At 42.5% G+C, this 22,144-nt stretch overlaps 1 protein-coding gene across 4 annotated transcripts in view; it reads left to right on the forward strand.

The window, feature by feature from the left end:
* Window positions 1-22,144, forward strand: part of LOC129830271 (ephrin type-B receptor 2-like) — a 69,554-nt gene that overhangs the window by 19,987 nt on the left and 27,423 nt on the right. For all 4 annotated transcript variants that reach the window (XM_055892722.1, XM_055892725.1, XM_055892723.1 and 1 more), the window contains exons 2-3: window positions 18,316-18,380; window positions 19,372-20,056. In XM_055892722.1, coding sequence (XP_055748697.1) covers window positions 18,316-18,380; window positions 19,372-20,056 — 750 coding nt within the window. The remainder of the gene's footprint in view (window positions 1-18,315; window positions 18,381-19,371; window positions 20,057-22,144) is intronic.

Here is a 22,144-nt window from a genome sequence, read left to right on the forward strand (position 1 = left end):
GGTGGCGCCGGAAATACCGGACCGTGCAGGCGTACTGGCTCCCTTGAACGCCGAGCCTGCCCAACCTTACCTGGTTGTATGCTCCCCGTCGCCTGACCAGTGCGGGGAGGTGGAATAACCCGCACCGGCCTATGTAGGCGAACCGGGGACACCATGCGTAAGGCTGGTGCCATGTACGCCGGCCCGAGGAGACGCACTGGTGACCAGATACGTTGGGCCGGCTTCATGACATACGGCTCAACGCTCAGTCTAGCCCGGCCGATACGTGGAGCTGAAATGTACCGAACCGGGCTATGCACGCGTACAGGAGACACCGTGCGCTCTACTGCGTAACACGGTGTCTGCCCGTACTCTCGCTCTCCACGGTAAGTACAGGGAGTAGGCGCAGGTTTCCTACCTGACTTCGCCACACTCCCTTTAAGGCCCCCCCCAAGAAATTTTTGGGTTGTACTCACGGGCTTCCAGCCTTGTCTCCGTGCTGCCTCCTCATATCGCCTCCTCTCGGCTTTCGCTGCCTCCAGCTCTTCACGAGGGAGGCGATATTCTCCAGGTTGATCCCACGGCCCCTTACCATCCAGTATCTCCTCCCATGTCCAGAAATCCTTTGTGGGTAGGTCCTGTTGCCGCCTTCCATGCCGCTTGGTCCTATGGTGGGTAATTCTGTCACGATCGTGTACTGGAGAGAATGAGGACCAAGGCGCAGCTGGATAAGAATAAGCCATCTTCTTTTATTTTAACACGAAGATGAACACGACACAAAAACACTTTAACAAAAACAACAAAACGACCGTGAAGCTACAAACGTTGTGCACATACAAACAGGCTACAAACGTTCTTACATAGACAATTACCCACAACCAATGAGAGCCTATGGCTACCCTAAATAAGGCTCCCAATCAGAGACAACCGAAATCAGCTGTCTCTAATTGGGAACTCATTCAGGTAACCATAGACTCTCCTAGACAACTAACCACCATAGACAATGCTAAACATCTACACTCAACACAAAACCATATACTACACCCATTAACCCCTTTACCAAATAAACACCCAAAACAACAAAACATAAACATTCCCCATGTCACACCCTGACCTAACTAAAATAATAAAGAAAACAAAGAATAATAAGGCCAGGGCGTGACATGTGTGTAAACATTCAGAATAAGAGTAATCTAAGTCAGTTGTGTGAAGAACAGGAGAACATAAGAAATACTATTTAAAGTTTGCACATCTAAACCCTTTATGTTATGCAGTCACTATGTTTTTCTTGACTTGATGAATGTTACTGATTGGAAGGAGAGTGCACACCCACTTAGTTTCTCGGGCAGAAAACTATTTCAGCTTTTGATGGAATTGAGCCCTGCATTTTTTTGTTGCAAGTGTAACACAGGTTAGCAGCTTTAACTGCAAGTTCATTTGAGTTCAATGTACTTGATCCAGTGTATTGTGTCAGTGATGTAAGCATCACCAGTCAAGTGTCTTCCCACCCAATATATCATAAACCCTCTAACAGTACAGAGAGAGTGACAGAACTGGAGCTATAGAAAATCAATGGGTCCCAATTCCCCAATTCTCAAAAATGCTCTATGCTGCTCCCATTAGCAGTAGCATACGAAAGAAGGTAAATTTACTGACACAATCCTAATACATCAGTGTGTGTCAAGGCTCAGGAGAAGACCCAGATGCAGACAGTTTCGAAGTAACAAAAGTGTATTACAACAACAGGGGGGCAGGCAAACAACAGGTCAAGAGCAGGCAGAGGTCAGTAGTCCAGAGCAGAGTCCGAAAGGCACAGAACGGCAGGCAGACTCAGGCAGAGGTCAGTAATCCTGGGTGGTGTGACAAGGTATAGAATGACAGGCAGGGTCAGGGCAGGCAGAATGGTAAAAAAAACAGGAAAGCTAGAAACAGGAACTAGAGACAGAAAGGAGCACGGGAAAAAATGCTGTTACGAAAACAAAATGAACTGGTAGCAGAAAAACAGAGAACACAGGTATAAATACACTGGGGGTAATGAGGAAGGTGGGCGACACCTGGAGGGGGGGAGACAAGCACAAAGACAGGTGAAGATCAGGGTATGACAGTATGCAGCATTTGTCTGTCCATGGAATGGAAATGGATATACAGTACTTTAGCCTCATTTGAAAAATAATCATAATTTCTCTACTTCTTTTGTATTGTTACAGTATATTGCCTACACATACCAAAAACTTAAAGGACTTGAAAAATACGCAGATAAGCTATGTGCTTGTCACGTGTGCTCCCTCTCCGGCCTCTAGGTCACCAGGCTGCTTGTTATGGCGCACACCTGTCACCATCGTTACACGAATCAGTGCATTATGACACTCACCTGGACTCCACCTCCTTGATTACCTTCCCTATATATGTCAGTCCCTTTGGTTCCTTCCCCAGGCGTCAATGTTTCTGTTTGAGTTTCCTGTCTGTGCGTTGTTCGTTTTTCTTGTTTTGTATTATGTTTCATTTGTTAAAACACTCACTCCCTGAACTTGCTTCCCGACTCTCAGCGCATATCGTTACAGTGCTGTATCCAATTCTAGTTAAGTCTATTTTTGCTTACATCACTATGAGAAGAGACTGCATCACTTTTACTTACATCACTACGCTTGTTTTGTTTGCAAACTTTGGGATGGCTTGGGTTCATTCATTATGTAGGAGTTATTTCATCAACATTTAACTTGTTCAGCAAAAGTGGGACAAGGAAAATAAATGTTTTGTTGGATGTCCTGTGAGGTTCATCAGGTACATTTAGGGCTGGAGTATGTGTAACAGGGTTGGTTATGGTTCCACTTGACTCTGCAGAAATATGTATTTGATGTTTATGTATTCCTATTGGTTTGTTGAATTTATATATATCAATAAGGAGTTATGCTATTGGTCATGCTTGCAGATAGGGGGAGGTCGCGAATGTCAATTCTTCCCAGTATGATATTGACATGCAAGCGGTATGTCACGTTCTGAAATACTGTATTCTATTTTCATATTTACAATGTGTACGAACGACTTCACTAGATACATGTCCTGGTGTATATATGTGTACGGTACCTGTTAGATATTGGGGGCATCCTGGAATTTGCTTTTGTATGTTATTGCTGTAAGAGTGAGTTAGCTAGCATGCTCTAATTGTATTGGTCGCATTAGCCCCTGCTAATTCAGTCATTTCCATGCTAACAGACAAATAACAAATCTATTGACAGAATAAACTACAAATCAACTGGGCTCGCTGAACCGTACACGGATACTCGCTGGCCTTTGTTATGATGTACAGTCACAGCTGTTACAATGGTGCAGAGTCCAGTCTTCTTGTCTTCGCTGGACAAACTGTTATGTACACACAGACAAAAATTGCATTTTTTTGTGAGTAGTGCCTCGTTGATACCTGTTGAGGGCACCTGGTCCTTATTTGACAGGTCAACCAAACCAATTTTCTTTTCCAAAGGAATTGGAGTCCAACATGGGTCCAGAATTACCACATTGATCAAATGCTAATTATTTGGGAAGAAATGACTTTCATCTTCCTATATTCACTGCAATGTAAGCATTCCCACATCTCCTACAAATGCTCACAACTCTATTCCTGACATGGCTTGATATGGGGCAATGGACATGTCCAATGTGCTTTTTCCCTCAAATGCCAAAACCAGAGACGATTGAAGAAATGTGTCTAGGGCTTGACACAGTGGAACGGTAGCCTACTGTATTCCTTTTAGAGTATGGCCACTTGGGCAGGCAGGCAGGCAGGTGGTGAAGGCTTTTCAACTGGAGCATGTCATGTTGGCTCAAAGCTATGCTGTGAATTAATTAACCCGCCATGAATTATTCAGCAAGTTTTAAGAGCTATCCATGACATTTCCCATTGTTCCTCTTGGGAAAACAGACAATGATTTTAAAGATGTCAAATTGCATAAGACTGTTTTGATTCTTAGCTGACTACCTGCCCGTATAAATTCATAGGCTCTGGTCTTGAGAATGTCTACTCCGAATAATGAAATAACATCTGCTTAGAGATCATTTATTTAGATTATTAGAGGCCCCATTCTTCGGACGGTAAAAATCTCGCAAACTTGTCAAGTGCACAGTTTCACCATTTCTTACCATCATAATCTTTCAGGATGCACCAAGATATTGAATGAGCATCATCAGTATTAATAATGTGCTGCTGTTATCAACCTGAGCAAATACATATTGCACTTTGATTCGATTTGTAGCCTTGGAAGAACATGCATGAGCCAAGATGATTTGAACAATTTAGTCCAAAATCTCTCTCTGCATTCTCTAATGCAGGCTGGTCTCTGTGTGTGCTTTAGTGGAACATGCCACAACCCTGGGATGTTCCCCTGCAATGCTAATATAGTGCAATGCTAATACAATACTAATATTGGGCTCCCTAGTGGCGCAGTGATCTAAGGCACTGCATCTCAGTGCAAGAGGCGCCACTACAGTCCCTGGTTTGAATCTAGGCTGTATCACATCCGGCCGTGATTGGGAGCCCCATAGGGCGGCACACAATTGGCCCAGCGTTGTCTGGGTTTGGCTGGGTTAGGCCGTCATTGTAAATAAGAATTTGTTCTTAACTGACTTGCCTAGTTAAATAAAGGTTAAATAAAATAAATAAAAAAAATAGAAAAGCAGCAGAAGAAGCAGGGCCATAAAATGGATAAATAAGAAATGTGGGACTGAGAGTTGCAGTGCGGCGGGAGGCACATTGACATAAAACCCAGCGATGTGTCCCCTGGGTTTAATCCAGTGTGGCGTACAGAGCGTGGCGCAGCCTGCAAGGATTATGTGTGCTGGACTTAGTTACTCTCTCCTCCTCGGTGCCCTACTTTTCATTGAAATATGGAGAGAAAGAGAGTGAGAGAAGGAAAGAGAGAGCTCTATATTGCAGGAATGCAGGGACAGATGGAGTCAGGCAGTGGGGAGGGGGACGTGGAGCCAGAGAGCGGGAGAGAGACCGCTATAACTTTATTCCCCTCTCCCTCTCGCATGTTTAATTCTGGTTTAAGAATACTTATGGGGCAGTAGATAATGGGGGATTTGTCTATCCCTTTGACCATATTCTCAGCCGGCCGGTAGAGCATGTTTTGACAATGGAATTAGAAGTGGCTATGAAAACAATCTTCACTTGAACTTGATTGGTCAACTCCCTCCTGTATCAATTCATATCATTTGGATACTTTTCGGTTGCTGCAGTTGAGCGTTGTGGCACTCTAACTTTAAGAAAACTCTAAATCAGTCACCGAAGATATGGGTATTCAGACCCCTTGACTTTTTCCACATTTTGTAACATTACAGCCTTATTCTAAAATGGATTCAATAGTTGTTTCCCCTCATTAATCTACACACAATACCCCATAGTGACAAAGCAGAAACAGGTTAGAAATGTTTGAATGTATTAAACATAAAAAACTGAAATATGACATTTACATAAGTATTCTGACCCTCTACTCTACTCTACTCTACTTTGTTGAAGCACCTTTGTCTGCGATTACAGCCTCGAGTCTTCTTGGGTATGACGCTACAAGCTTGGCACACCTGTATTTGGGGAGTTTCTCCCATTCTTCTCTGCAGATCCTCTCAAGCTCTGTCAGGTTGGATGGGGAGTGTTGCTGCACAACTATTTTCAGGTCTCTCCAGAGACGTTCGATCAGGTTGGAAGGTGAACCTTCACCCCAGTCAGGTCCTGAGTGCACTGGAGCAGGTTTTCATCAAGGATCTCTCTGTACTTTGCTTCGTTCATCTTTGCATCGATCCTGGCTAGTCTCCCAATCTCTGCCGCTGAAAAACATCCCCACAGCATGATGCTGCCACCACCATCATGCTTCACCGTAAGGATGGTGACAGGTTTCCTCCAGAGGAAGACACTTGGCATTAAGGCCATTGAGTTCAGCCTTGATTTTATCAGACCAGAGAATCTTGTTTCTCATGGTTTGAGAGCCTTTAGGTGCCTTTTGGCAAACTCCAAGTGGGTTGTCATGTGCCTTTTAATGAGGAGTGGCTTCCGTCTGGTCACTCTTCCACAGTGGTTCCCAATCTTTTTATAGTCCCGTACCCCTTCAAACGTTCAGCTGCGTACCCCCTCTAGCACCAGGGTCAGCGCACTCTCAAATGTTATTTTTTGCCATCATTGTAAGCCTGCCACACACACACTATACGATACATTTATAAAACAATGGAATTAGTGTGAGTTTTTGTCATAACCCAGCTCGTGAGAAGTGACAAAGAACACAGTGTAATGAGTACGATGGGAGACAGAGTGCTGGATTCAAGCGTGGGGCGCCGCAGGTGTTTCTTAGTAAAAGATAACAAGAGGAGGCAGGTAGCTGGGTCCCGGGTACAGGCAGAAGGTCATACACAGGGACTCCAAAAAGGTACAGGCAGGGAAAAGGCTAATAACGTAGTCCGGGAGATCAGGCAAGAGGTTGATGACAGGAAATCTGATCGGCAAAAGTACAGGCAGGGAAAAGGCAAATATGCGTCGTTAGTGAGGATGGCCAAAACCTATGATACACGGGAGGACTACTACGGAAATAAACAGTGCTCCGACTAGACCGTGTAACAAAACAAACAATACCTCACAATGATGGGGTGCAAAGAACTGAACTAAATAGTGTGTGTAAATGACATACAGTTGTGTGAACAGGTGATCAGAATTCAGGGGATCTGGAGAGTGAGCTGCGTTCTGGAGATCTATGTGTTTGAGAGTGTGAGTTGGAAGCAGACGTTACAACCAGGACACAAATAATAATATAATAATCAATTATTTTGCTCTTTATTTAGCCATCTTACATATACATCTTTATCTGTTCATTTTAAAATTGTGAATAACTCACCACAGGTTAATGAGAAGGGTGTGCTTGAATGGATGCACGTAACTCTGCAATGTTGGGTTGTATTGGAGAGAGTCTCTGTCTTAAATCATTTTCCACACACAGTCTCTGCCTGTGTTTAGTTTTCATGCTAGTGAGGGCCGAGAATCCACTCTCACATAGGTACTTGGTTGTAAAGGGCATCAGTGTCTTAACAGTGCGATTTGCAAATGCAGGATACTCTGAGCGCAGCCCAATCCAGAACTCTGTCAGTAGCTTCTGATTAAATTACATTTTCACAGAACTGCTTGTTGTAATTTCGATGAGGCTCTCTTGTTCAGATATCGGTAAGTGGACTGGAGGCGGGGCATGAAAGGGATAACGAATCCAGTTGTTTGTGTCATCTGTTTCGGGAAATTACCTGCGTAATTGCGCACCCAACTCACTCAGGTGCTTCGCTATATCACATTTGACATTGTCCGTAAGCTTGAGTTCATTTGCACACAAAAAATCATACAATGATGGAAAGACTTGTGTGTTGTCCTTGTTAATGCAGACAGAGAAGCGCTCCAACTTCTTAATCATAGCATCAATTTTGTCCTGCACATTGTATATAGTTGCGGAGAGTCCCTGTACTCCTAGATTCAGATCATTCAGGCGAGAAAAAACATCACCCAGATAGGCCAGTCGTGTGAGAAACTCGTCATCATGGTCAGACAAGTGAAAATTATGGTCAGTAAAGAAAACTTTAAGCACGTCTCTCAATTTAAAAAAAGTGTCAATACTTTGCCCCTTGATAACCAGCGCCCTTCTGTATGTTGTAAAAGTGGTACATGGTCGCTGCACATATCATATTGCATAGTGCAGAAAATACACGAGAGTTCAGGGGCCTTGCTTTAACAAAGTTAACAATTTTCACTGTAGTGTCCAAAACGTCTTTCAACAGGTCAGGCATTCCTTTGGCAGCAAGAGCCTCTCAGTGGATAACTGCTTGCACGGGCGTTACCACTCCACTAATTTTATTTTTGGCAGTGAAACGAGGCTACTCAGGCGAGAGAATAACCTCACCCAAATGTATAGCCCCTTTGGAAAATATAAATTAACTGTTTGAAAATGTGAAGAAATTGTTATTTAAAATATATATATATATATATATATATATATATGTTTATTAAAAAAAAAAAGTGAATCACATTTTTATTTGGTGTACCCCCGATCGTACCCCAGTTTGGGTTGTCCTTCTAGAAAGTTCTCCCATCTCCATAGAGGAACTTTAGAGCTCTGTCAGAGTGACTATCGGGTTCTTGGTCACCTCCCTTCACCCCCGATTGCTCAGTTTGGCCGGGCGGCCAGCTCTTGGAAGAGTCTTGGTGGTTCCAAACTTCTTCCATTTAAGAATGATGGAGGCCACTGTGTTCTTGGGGACCTTCAATGCTGCACACATTTTTTCATACCCTTCCTCAGATCTGTGCCGCGACACAATCATGTCTCTGAGCTCTACGGACAATTCCTTCGACCTCATGACTTGGTTTTTGCTCTGACATGCACTGTCAACTCTGGGACCTTACATAGACAGGTGTGTGCCTTTCCAAAGCATTCAATTGAATGTACCACAGGTGGACTCCAATCATGTTGTAGAAACATCTGAAACAGGAAACAGGATGCACCTGAGCTCAATTTCGAGTCTCATAGCACAGGGTCTTAAGACCTATGTAAATAAGGTCTTTCCGTTTTTTATAAATTTGCAAAACTTCCTAAAACCTTGTTTTTACTTTGTCATTATGGGGTATTGTGTGTAGATTACTGAGGATTTCTTTTAATTTGATCCATTTTAGAGTAAGGCTGTAACGTAACAAAATGTGGAAATAGTTAAGAGGTCTGTCACGATTGTCATATAAATAATTGGACCAAGGCGCAGCGTGAGTAGAGTTCCACATTTTAATAATAGTGAAACTTCTTAAAACAACAAAGATATAACGATGTGAAATACGTAGCGCACATAAGCACACATACAAAACAAAACAATATCCCACCACGTAGGTGGGAAAAGGAACACACTAAGTATGATCCCCAATTAGAGGCAACGATTATCAGCTGCCTCCAATTGGGAACCATACACATACACCAACATAGTATATTTCTATCTAGAAACGCCCCTAGTCACGCTCTGACCTATTACACCATAGAGAACCCCGAGGGCTCTCTATGGTCAGTACGTGACAAGGTCTGAGTACTTTTCGAAGGCACTGTAGTCTGAACATGTGGGAAACATGGTGGAAGAGCCTGGAATCATATGAAATGTAAGAAAACCATTTTGAGGGACATTGCAATGTACATCACCACCAACAATGTATGATAGTCTTTCATGGTTGAGGGTTGATGAGAAATTGACTACTCCTCTTCTAGTCTTTTTAAGAAACGTTTTTGTGTTGGAAATACCTAACCACTTGTATAACCTATTTGCATACACTTCGAACAGACATACATACCCCGGCAGACACTCCACCATGGGTTTCTTCACGGTACTCAAACCAAAAACAGATTCAATGCATCACTCCGTTATGTATAGAGCCATGTCATCGTGGAATGCTCTGCCACCAGAGGTTACTCTGGCAAAAAGCCAGTTTAGCTTTAAAAAACAGATTAAAAAAACATATTGTATCACAGCACCTCTCCTCTTTCTAATGATCTAATTTAACTGTACTGTATCTAAGAATATGAATATGTATATATGAATAGTGTATAAATTAGAGGTCGAGCGATTATGATTTTTCAACGCCAATACCAATACCGATTATTGGAGGACCAAAAAAAGCCAATACCGATTAATCTGACGATTTTTATATATATATTTGTAATAATGACAATTACAACAATACTGAATAGATGCTTTTATTTTAACTTAATACATAAATAAAATCTATTTAGTCTCAAGTAAATAATGTAACATGTTCAATTTGGTTTAAATAATGCAAAAATAAAGTGTTGGAGAAGAATGTAAAAGTATTTGCCATGTAAAAAAGCTAATGTTTAAGTTCCTTGCTCAGAACATGAGAACATATGAAAGCTGGTGGTTCCTTTTAACATGAGTCTTCAATATTCCCAGGTAAGAAGTATTAGGTTATAGTTATTATAGGAATTATAGGACTATCTCTCTATACAATTTGTATTTCATATACCTTTGCCTATTGGATGTTCTTATAGGCACTATAGTATTGCCAGCCTAATCTCGGGAGTTGATAGGCATGAAGTCATAAACAGCGCAATGCTTGAAGCACAGCGAAGAGCTGCTGGCAAATGCAGGAACGTGCCGTTTGAATGAATGCTTACGAGCCTGCTGCTACCTGCCACCGCTCAGTCAGACTGCTCTATCAAATATCAAATCATAGACTTAATTATAATGTAACACACAGAAATACATTAATGGTAAAATCCGGAAACTATAATTTCGAAAACAAAATGTGAAACCGTTCCGTATTGTATCTAACGGGTGGCATCCCTAAGTCTAAATATTGCTGTTACATTGCACAACCTTCAACGTTATGTCATAATTATGTACAATTCCGGCAAATTAATTACGGTCTTTGTTAGGAAGAAATGGTCTTCACACAGTTCGCTACGAGCCAGGCGGCCCAAACTGCTGCATATACCCTGACTCTGCTTGCACAGAATGCAAGAGAAGTGACACAATTTCCATAGTTAAAAGAAATTCATGTTAGCAGGCAATATTAACTAAATATGCAGGTTTAAAAATATATACATGTGTATAGATTTTTTGAAAGGCATTGATGTTTATGGTTAGGTACACATTGGTGCAACGACAGTGCTTTTTTCGCGAATGCACTTGTTAAATCATCACCCGTTTGGCGAAGTAGGCTGTGATTCGATGATAAATGAACAGGCAGCGCATCGATTATATACAACGCAGGACAAGCTAGATAAACTAGTAATATCATCAACCATGTGTAGTTAACTAGTGATTATGTTATGATTGATTGTTTTTTATAAGATATGTTTAATGCTAGCTAGAAACTTACCTTGGCTCTTGCTGCACTCGTGGGAAAGGTAGTCAGCCTGCCACGCAGTCTCCTCGTGGAGTGCAATGTAATCGGCCATAATCGGTGTCCAAAAATGCCGATTACCGATTGTTATGAAAATTTGAAATCGGCCCTAATTAATCGGCCATTCCGATTAATCGGTCGAACTCTAGTATAAATAGTATTTTTGAGGTCTCTTGGTGTCTTTCCTTTATATAACTTTTATCTTATTTCTTATTCATTTAAAATCAAATCCAATTTCATTGATCACATACACATATTTAGCAGATGTTATTGCGGGTGTAGTGAAATGCTTCTGTTCCTAACTCCAAAAGTGCACCAACAGTGCAGTAGTATCTAACAATTCACAACAATACACACAAATCTAAAAGTAAAATAATGGAATTAAGAAATATATAAATATTAGAAAGAGCAATGTCGGAGTGGCACATATGAGATGAGTAAAGCGGTATGTAAACATGATTTAAACATTATTAAAGTGACTAACTAGTGTTCCATTATTAAAGTGACCAGTGATTCTAAGTCTATGTATATAGGGCAGCAGCCTCTAAGGGGCAGGGTTGCGTAATTTAACATAATATCTTATGTTGTTCTTGTCTATAACTGTTCTGTACTTTGTCATGTATTTGTATGTTTTATGTGGACCCCAGGAAGAGTATCTGCTGCATGTGCAGTAGCTAATGAGGAAACTAAACTAAACCTGAAAACACATTCATTTCAATTTAATTGAATATTCATGTGCAAAATGTATATCATTTGTAAAAATGTGACATTAGTCCTCATTTAACAATGCTTACCTACCAATGAACGCCACTGAAGCAGACCTAAAGTCATTTTTGTAATATTGTTGAGATGAGTAAAAATGCTATGCAAAATGCCATTCTAATATGGCATTGCAGTTATGACGCTCTCAACCGCCTGGTAGAGCTCTGTTACATTTTCTAGACAACCTCTTTATCTCTTACAGTATTTATCATACTCAGCTTTAATATAGCCTTCCATGTGTCGTGTGTGACAAGATCTCTGCGACATACTGTGCACACTCGGTTGGGCTCAAGCAGAAACTGAAGTGCTTTGATGACATGTCTAGGCACGAAAGGAGGGCGTCATGCAGTAACTAATGTCACCCCCCTTCCCTTTGTCCCCTGTTGCAGCTACAGTACGTCAGATTGTGCATACCTTGCACTTTGAGCCTTGTTGTGTGTTAGTTTGAGCCTACTGTATGACTTGGAGAGCTGGAGCTAGTATCCACATAGACCCATTCTTTCCCTTCTCCATGCTTTCCACTCAGACTCGCTCCCCTCCCAATCCCTCTAGGCTCAGTCCATGGGAATTCTTAGCGGGTCACTGCTCCCGGCCTCTTTATTCCCGTTCAGCGGCGGCACCAACACCTGGCTCGCCCTCCCTCACAGCTACTCATTAATCTACACTGATACTAACAGGAACTGATCACCCGAAAAATGGCCCAATTTGGAGACCAATCATTTTGTCTGAACTTGACTATAAAATGCCTACTGTTGTAATGCCGTATACATTATGTCATTCAGCCTTTCTGGTCAGTTGATAATGGCGATGAATCATGTGGTTATTCCACTGTGGTTATTCCACTGTGGTTATTGCCTCTCTACGACAGGTGGCTTACATGAAACTGGAATCATCGGCCATTATGGTTCTGTAATTGGCTCATTAAAGCATACTTCCCCAGAGATTGTATATGGCTCAGACTCCCCTAAGTATTTAAGGATTCTTTCAGAGGTGACATGCAATTGACTTGAATTAAATTGAATATTTGTGGTAATGTAATTGACACAGACACATAGTAATGGACACTAGATCCTGGTTCATATTTGTCTAGTTTAATAGAGATTCTTGGTTATTTTCCCAGATGTTTGCTGACATGTTGCTGTCATTTTAATTTCGAGCAGGGAATGGTTTGTGCCAATGCTGGTTATAAAGACTTTCTGGTTATTTTTGGTTATTAGAAGTAGATCTAATAATTTAACATCAATATGTTAGCTCTCAATTGTTGAGAGATACGTTCTTTTGGAGAACAATGTTGGTCCCAGAGTATTTACATGGTAGTTACATATTGAATAGAATAGCCTGTATGACCTCCCTACAACGCCTGGGCATGCTCCTGATGAGGTGGCGGATGGTCTCCTGAGGGATCTCCTCCCAGGCGGTCCATAGCATCAATGCCTTACTCTTGCAGGAACTGCTGACACACTCCAGCCACATGAGGTCTAGCATTGTCTTGCATTAGGAGGAACCCAGGGCCAACCGCACCAGCATATGGTCTCACAAGGGGTCTGAGGATCTCATCTCGGTACCTAATGGCAGTCAGGCTACCTCTGGCGAGCACATGGAGGGCTGTGCGGCCCCCCAAAGAAATGCCACCCCACACCATGACTGACCCACCGCCAAACCGGTCATGCTGGAGGATGTTGCAGGCAGCAGAACGTTCTCCACGGCGTCTCCAGACTCTGTCACGTCTGTCACATGTGCTCAGTGTGAACCTGCTTTCATGTGTGAAGAGCACAGGGCGCCAGTGGCGAATTTGCCAATCTTGGTGTTCTCTGGCAAATGCCAAACGTCCTGCACGGTGTTGGGCTGTAAGCACAACCCCCACCTGTGGACGTCGGACCCTCATACCACCCTCATGCAGTCTGTTTCTGACCGTTTGAGCAGACACATGCACATTTGTGGCCTGCTGGAGGTCATTTTGCAGGGCTCTGGCAGTGCTCCTCCTGCTCCTCCTTGCACAAAGGCGGAGGTAGCGGTCCTGCTGCTGGGCTGTTGCCCTCCTACGGCCTCCTCCACGTCTCCTGATGTACTGGCCTGTCTCCTGGTAGCGCCTCCATGCTCTGGACACTACGCTGACAGACACAGCAAACCTTCTTGCCACAGCTCGCATTGATGTGCCATCCTGGATGAGCTGCACTACCTGAGCCACTTGTGTGGGTTGTAGACTCCGTCTCATGCTACCACTAGACTAGAGTGAGAGCACCGCCAGCATTCAAAAGTGACCAAAACATCAGCCAGGAAGCATAGGAACTGAGAAGTGGTCTGTTGTCACCACCTGCAGAACCACTCCTTTATTGGGGTTGTCTTGCTAATTGCCTATAATTTCCACCTGTTGTCTATTCCATTTGCACAACAGCATGTGAAATTTATTGTCAAACAGTGTTGCTTCCTAAGTGGACAGTTTGATTTCACAGAAGTGTGATTGACTTGGAGTTACATTGTGTTGTTTAAGTGTTCCCTTTATTTTTTTGAGCAGTGTTTTTTATTTATCATAGTGATTCAGGAGTAACATTAAAACAGAATAATATTCCCCAAAAACATTAGACAACTATACAGAAAACCCTCAAAATACCGAAACAAGTACATGAAGTCAATGATGAGAGAATTTGATATTTGATATTAATATTATGAGATTGAGATGAACTAAAATAGTAGTGCAGATGGTACTCTTTTGCTAAGTGTAGAGATGTATAATAGGTCATGATTATGTAGGGGACTTCTGAAAATGCTACAGACGTATTCAGTACTAAGTAATCATGTCAAATGTAATCATATTGTCATTGATTAAATAGTTTTTACATTATTTTAACTGAACAACGTCCCACTTACCTTAAAACCCCCATACCAATTAATAACTTTACAAACTTTGGTTTGGGACACCTGGGAACATCACGTGACGTCCTGATGACTGGTGAAACAAATGTCTTGAGATCATCTTACAAATGTCCTAACATGGTCCTCAATGACATGGTCCTGACTACACAAAGGTCCCCCAGAGAAAGTTCCGTTGGGATCATCACGCGACATCCTAATGACTAGTAAAATTGAAGTCCTGAGAACTTCCTATAGAAGTGTTGACATGGTCCTCAGTGACGTCCTGGTAACTTGCAGGGAACTACACAAAGGTCCCCCAGAGAACGTTACATTAGCTCCATCACACGACGTCCCGATGACAGATTTTTTTATTTTATTGGAAACGTACTGAAAACGTGTTTAGGGTCGTCGCCAGAACAAACTGGAAACAATACAAAAACCTCCAGGGGACCATGAAAGTACATTATAAGAGCATCCTAAAATCGTCCTTGGGGACGTCCCCAGAATAAACCGGTAGCTAGACAAAATCTCCACAGGACCATGTCCATGACACAACTTCCTGAGAGTGTCCTATAAACGTCCCTGGGGACATCCCCGAACCAAACTGGGAACTAACACAACAGGGAAGGGGAAAAGGACGGGGAAAAGGGAAGAAAAATGTCCCTACCATTTAAACCCACACCCATTAAAACCTCAGCACTATCCCACTACTTGGCCCTATCTGATCCTACACCAGGCCGACGGGACACTATCGTTCAACACCTTGTAACTCCTCCGCAGCAAAATCTTGTACACCCGGGTACTTCACTGCACCTGCCACCACAATATTTTTTTTCTGTGATTTACATGCCATTTCTGCTGTACTAAACGTCCTTTTATGTCCCGAGGATAACGTCATGTTTAATGTTCCTAGAACGTTCTCAGAACTGGGAGGGTCAGCCACGTTCTCTTCCCTTTCAGCAACCTATGGTGTGACAAATCAATCCAATAATCAAATTCTATTTATATATAATTCTTACATCGACAATAACACCGCCTAGATCCGAAAGACCAATCAGCAGCAGTGGCAAGGAAAAGCTCCCTAGATGGAAAAAATCTGTAGAGAAAAATCTGATAGTGGATATAGTGGATATATCATGATGTACTGAACAGTTGAAGACAGATGTTTGCTAGAGAGAGCATTGGGGGCTGTTTTTTTCCTGACCATGTGACCTGACTGGGGACAAATTGTTAGGGAAATGTAAAAGCAGGAGATTTTCCTGCTCGGGTTGTGTGGTTGCCGGTGGGAAATCATGGCCCTTGCAATGGCGAGTGTTAATTCTCTAGGGTGGAAGACAGTGTTGCAGTGTCCCTGTGGACCAGCCATTGATGCTATAGGCTTTCCATAAGTCTTTGTCCTCAACTGCAGATGTGAGGGTACCAGGCAGTGTGTTATCATGAGGAATACACTCGATAAACAACTAACCCTTACTCTAATCCTTTCCCCCAAGTACAGTTTCCATCCAGGTCTATTTTTATATGGACAGAATTGTGCTCAGTCTACATAATCAGGGTCCAACCTATGTTTTACCACTGTATGAGTAGGTTGTGGCCTGTCCCCCTTCCTGTATTCCCGACCAGCACATAAAGCTTAAATATACTTGTTCGTACCATCTCTCCACTCAGCAGCACTTCATTGATAGGACCCTGTGAATAATTTAAAATGTGTCAGTCTACACAGCCTACTTGCCCTTCTTCTTCTGGTGGGGGTGGTGAGAGGAGAGATTATGGGCTTCACTGTCTGCGTGCGAATGTGTCCGGATACTGAAGTTTGGTTATTATGGATTGGTTATGGACTGGGGATGCTGTTTGTGTGTTTTGATGATGACGTGTGTGTATGTGTGTGAGGAAGAGCGAGAGAGACAGAGTGTTTGTGTGTTTTGGTGGTGCTGTGTTAGGGCTGGGCGGTATACCGTATTTTACTATATACCGGTATTTATGCACCGGAGGGGTTTGGGTTTTTACTTTACCTTCTATAACGGTATTTGAATGTTTGGTTTGTTAAATGTGATACGTCGTGTGCAACGTCCATTTTTATAATTTACTCCGCTACTTGAGTCATCCCTCTCCGCTCTCTCTCTCCACGCCGCTTTCCACACAGACCTAGTCCCACCCCCTGTCACTCAAGGAGCGCATTTGTTGTTGCTTGACCACGAGACACTTTCGTTCAGTCTGCAGGCAGCACATGCAAAAATGTTGATGACAACGATGTTGTTTCCACTTTGATCTTAATATAAATCCACAAGCGTTCTATAATTACAATATTAGTTTGCGTTTCTTACATCTGCAAACAGATAGTTTGTATTTTCTTAGCAAGTTAAGCTACATCGTGTTAGCTACTAATGCTAATCGCTAGTTAGCTGGCTAGCAATTAGCATTAGTGTGCAACAGTATCTTCTAAATCAAAGAGGCATGAATATGTTGGCTATATGAATAAAGATTTAATGTAGCCTAAGATTATACGGTCCCCTAGGAAACACTGAACATCACTTTGGTTCCTACCCTGTCACAATAACTCCTCCATGGCATTTTCATTCCGTTGTCATGTCAAATAGCACTGTATTCAAAGTGCCCACAATTATTTATATTTTAACTATAGAAGATTTATAATAAACATTCTATTTCCATGATTCCAAAAGTTCACCCAAGTGTTTTGATATAAATCGCAATTGCAACAGTTGGTTAAAAATAAGGCCTAGTATTTTTGCCCATATCATGGCAGTGTGGAAATGAGTGCAGGAAATGCAGAAATTTATGGAAATGCAGGAAATTAGTTTAGGTTGAAGTTGAATTGAACAATATAAAACAATCAGAATGGAGAAATAATTTAGAATATATGTGTTGCCACCCTAGGGTCATGCACTACTCATTAATCAAATGTAGAACTTTTATTAATCAAAAACATAAAATACCGTCAAATACTGGCCATATTGCCCAGCCCTATGTTGTGTGTGTGTGTATGTGTGTGAGGAAGAGTGAGAGAGACAGAGTGGGAGAGAAGAGGGACGAGTGAAAGAGAGAGAGAGGCAGCAGATGTCACCAGGCAGAGCCATCCAGTACCGTTCCTCCTGTATTAAGTGTGGTTGAGGTGCAGTAGAGTGTCACTGTGCCCCCTTAGCGTGACTGCACACAGACCATCACTGAAACAACACAAAGCAGGGGCACGGGTCATAACACAATACTTCTACGATATCACTCTACGTCAAGTCGCAAAAGTGTGTTATGATCATAATTGTGCCATTCTGTCAGACCATATTAGGAGTATCATGATTAACCAATAGAGCTGTCACGACTGCATCATGGCAACATTTTAAGTGACGGAGTGTACTGATGTGTATAGTGTATGTAGTTTACAGGTGACTCATTGATCGCTCATGAACATGTATCTATTGTCTGCATATGCCCATCTCTATGTTTGATTATGTATGCACAGAGCTAACATTTCCCCATGGGGATAATACAGTCATTATCTTATCTATTTAGAGAGATGTATAGGTACAGACTCCATATATAACAGTAAGAACAGAGGGGAGAGAAGGCAACATTGGTGCAACCCTCTAGCGATAACGATGAACGTACAAATGTGGCTAGAGAAACACATTTTTCTTTTTTCCCTCGTTTGGACGTTGGCCAGTCATACACAGTTAACACTATTTTCTCACCACAATATTTCACAATGACAGTAACATGCGTCTTGCTGTATTAGTTGCCCTGTTTTGCAGTTGTGATTTTTAATACCACATTAATAGTTGTTCATCTTGATTTCCCTGTAGAAATACTCATGGACTCTACGACGGCAACAGCAGAGCTGGGGTGGACTATCTATCCAGCATTGGGGGTGAGTAGAACAAAGCATTTCATTATATGACACACCATTTTGTAAACTTTTTCAACTTTTTGTCATTTTGCAGAACCGTCTCTAGCTGCAGCACCATGAGAAGCCCAATTTAGAGCAACAACAACAGCATATATCAGGAATAAATACCCCTATTTGTTTACCATGTTCATACAGCATTGTTGTTAGGAATACAATTAGGGGCAGCAATATATCCGGTCATAGGTTGCAAAAGGCCCCAAAACAGCATGTGTGAAAGCCCGCCCCCCCCTGATGTAGTTCGTTAGAGTTAATAATGTATTTCATAAAATAAACTTCTAAGCAAAGTGAATTGGGTGAAATTTGCCTACGTATGCCTTTCATGTAAAATGTAAAAGTGGGAACTGTCTGAGGAATTGCGATGTTGTTTTATTAACTCTGCTGAAGGAAGATTGTCCTGTCATACTAAAATCAATAATTCATAAAGTGTGTGATGCCAGGAAGATAAACAGTGTAAAAGCTGTGAGCCAAGTGATACATCAACTGAATCTTATTGCTGAATAGTCTGACTGTCAGCTCGTTGTGGAGGCCTCAGCACAAGGGAGCCCAGGAAGACAATTGTCTGACATGGAAATGTACTCTTTTATATTTGTTGTCTATGGACTGTGTTTGTAATCCCTCATGTGTGGTCTCATGCCGACAAAGGTCTAAAATACAAAGCAGAAGTATAACAATGTTATTTTGATAACAATGTTATCGGTCAGTGTATTCAATTGGATTTGGTCACCTTGAAGCTTGTTCAATAGTGTCCAATTGGATAACTGATGTGCGCATTTCAATTATATTTTTTAGTCATATCATATTGTTACCACATTTATTTTGACATTAATCATGATATGGGTTCTTGGGTTTTTTAAGACCAGTAATTAAAGTAATGAAAATAATATGAAATAATATGTTGACTTTTCACTCGTCATGGATGTTAAACTGACCTCTTGCTCTCTGTCCCTGGCAGTGGGAGGAGGTGAGTGGCTACGATGAGAATATGAATACCATCCGCACCTACCAGGTGTGCAATGTCTTCGACAACAACCAGAACAACTGGGTCCGCACCAAGTACATCCGCCGGCACGGCGCCCAGCGCATCCACGTGGAGATTAAGTTCTCGGTGCGCGACTGCAGCTCCATCCCCAGCGTCCCCGGCTCCTGTAAAGAGACTTTTAACCTGTACTACTATGAGACAGACTCAGACACGGCCAATAAGGTGTCCCCGGCCTGGATGGAGAACCCCTGGATTAAAGTGGACACCATTGCTGCAGATGAGAGCTTCTCCCAGGTGGACCTGGGCAGCCGGGTTATGAAAATCAACAGGGAGGTACGGAGCTTCGGCCCCGTGTCACGCCAGGGTTTCTACCTGGCATTCCAGGACTACGGCAGCTGCATGTCGCTCATCGCCGTGCGCGTCTTCTACAGGAAGTGCCCCCGCGTGGTCGAGAATGGCGCTGTGTTCCCTGAGACCCTGTCGGGGGCGGAGAGCACCTCCCTGGTGGCGGCGCGGGGTGTGTGTGTGCCCAATGGGGAGGAGGTGGATGTGCCCATCAAGCTCTACTGTAACGGGGACGGGGAGTGGATGGTGCCCATTGGGCGGTGTATGTGCAAGGCTGGGCACGAGGCGGTGGAGAACGGCACGGTGTGTCGAGGTGAGAGCTGCTGATATAATGTTTTTACTACTACTTTTGACGTTTTGCCTTGGGGTCGTTTACTTATTGAGACTAGTGAAAGCCAGAGGATAGAGACTTGAACAGATGTAGGCTCTTAATTTGGATTATAATTAATAGACATGTATGTAGCGGCTGATACATTTTTCGGAAGGGAAAATCAAGTCTGAAATTTGGAAATTACAAACTTCAGAAGCTTTTTTAAATGTCAAATGCACTACAAATTTCAAAGTAAGATCCTACATCTTTAATGCATATACCTTTGGTTTACTAACTACAGTAGGATCACTAAGGGAATGCAATTAGTGCCAGGAAAGATGGGTCAAGAATGTGCTGTAGGGGGAGAGTGTTGAGGGTAATTAGAGGTGTCTTTAAACCGTAGACCTGTGTCCCAGCCTTACATTCAGAGAGATATCACTTTATGCCAAGAAAGCACTATCCTAGTGTCTTCCCTTACCTAATGTATTTCTGTGATGAGTGAAGACAGGAAGAGACAAGGAAAATGTCTGACACACACACACACACGCACACACACACAAATCCCTGGCTATTTGATTAGAAATATCAAGCACTGCTAATGAAGCCCTCAACGACCTGTTCTGCCGTGTTTCACGGTGTGAAGGTTTCTTTGGGGAGGAGGAACACTTAAATAGCCAGAGGTAGTCAATGATATCACTGAGCTTTATATACTGTCACACAGACCCAACAGTGACTCCCCTATATTGTTACATTTGGTTTAGTCATCCAGGAAATCATTATTCAAGAGTCCATTTCGATGGTAATTTGACTACCATTCGATGGTAATTTCATATCATCAGGCACCTTCATACTCACCCAGCTTTTATACAGTATATAGCCCATAGCCGACTGATCTATTAATGACCTATGCTTCCTGGTTTATGTAAGCCATGTTAGGACAAGAAATGCCCTATGTTCTGGGGAATAAGGACCTGATTAGAGAGTGCATTAGTCCAAAAGACAATAGCACAGCAAAAACTGGGTAACACTTCTACTGATTACTCAACATGCTCTAGGGTCAAGCTCTCTAACCTCGCCCAGTCTTCCTCTCTCCCAAGGAGAGCAGTGAATCATGGGAGTGTAGCCATTTGGATTAATTTCAAGGACTGATAGCCTGCAGGGGAAAGAGGGGCCTTATTGCTGTAACAATACATTCAATAGGTACATGCATTTGTCTAGTTGGATGAATGGACATGCAAGGTGGAGAAATTAGCAACGCTCATGCCCAGCCCACCTCAGACTTTCCCCTCTTTCCAGTCATAATTGTTGTATTTGTGAGGAGTAAATTCACTTGTCACATATTGTTGCTGTGTTGGTTTCTTTCATAAGATCGAAGCGAACACTCAAACTCTTGCTTGTACAAGCACCTTTTCCAAACTTCCAAAGTTATGACCCTATCAAACAAATGCAGGTCCCTTTACAAAATAAAATACCAACGTGCTTCAGATGGGTTAAACTGATTTGCTTCATAGACAATCTTTTATTGGGTGAACATACACTGCAGGCATTTACTCTGTCCGGTGGGGAAGCCAGAGTTATGTCCTGCAACAGTGGATGTTGTCTTCTGGGTTTCGGCTTCTACTGAGAATTCAATGGTCATTGAACATAATCAGAGAGAGAGAGAGAACTCACCTGCTGCCCCCAGTGTATTCAACACCAGATTTACAACTCTTACATTGTAAATTACGATGACAATTCTGTATAAAAAAACAATAACATTTGTAGTGTTATTTGCAAAGAGAGTACACTTAGTTTTGTGTGAGAGATTAGATGTGCATGACTCTGTACATGTAACACAAGCAACCCCCTGTAGTATTTACCCCTCTCTCTCTCTCCACCTCCAACAGACATGGTCCTATGTAATGCTGGGCCACACTCAGATTATTGGAACATCATGGTTGTTGCATGTTAAAGAGTCATTTGAATCAAGCCACTGCAAATGAAGTCTTCTGAGAATAGAATTCTGGGCTATGTTAGGGCAGACCCCCAAGCTCAAGCAATTACTAACGGGTCAGGAGGTCTGGAAACGCATGAGGGGAAAAGACTGTCCTC

This window comes from Salvelinus fontinalis, chromosome 31 (assembly GCF_029448725.1).
Source record: "Salvelinus fontinalis isolate EN_2023a chromosome 31, ASM2944872v1, whole genome shotgun sequence".
NCBI classification, from domain to species: Eukaryota; Metazoa; Chordata; class Actinopteri; order Salmoniformes; family Salmonidae; genus Salvelinus; species Salvelinus fontinalis.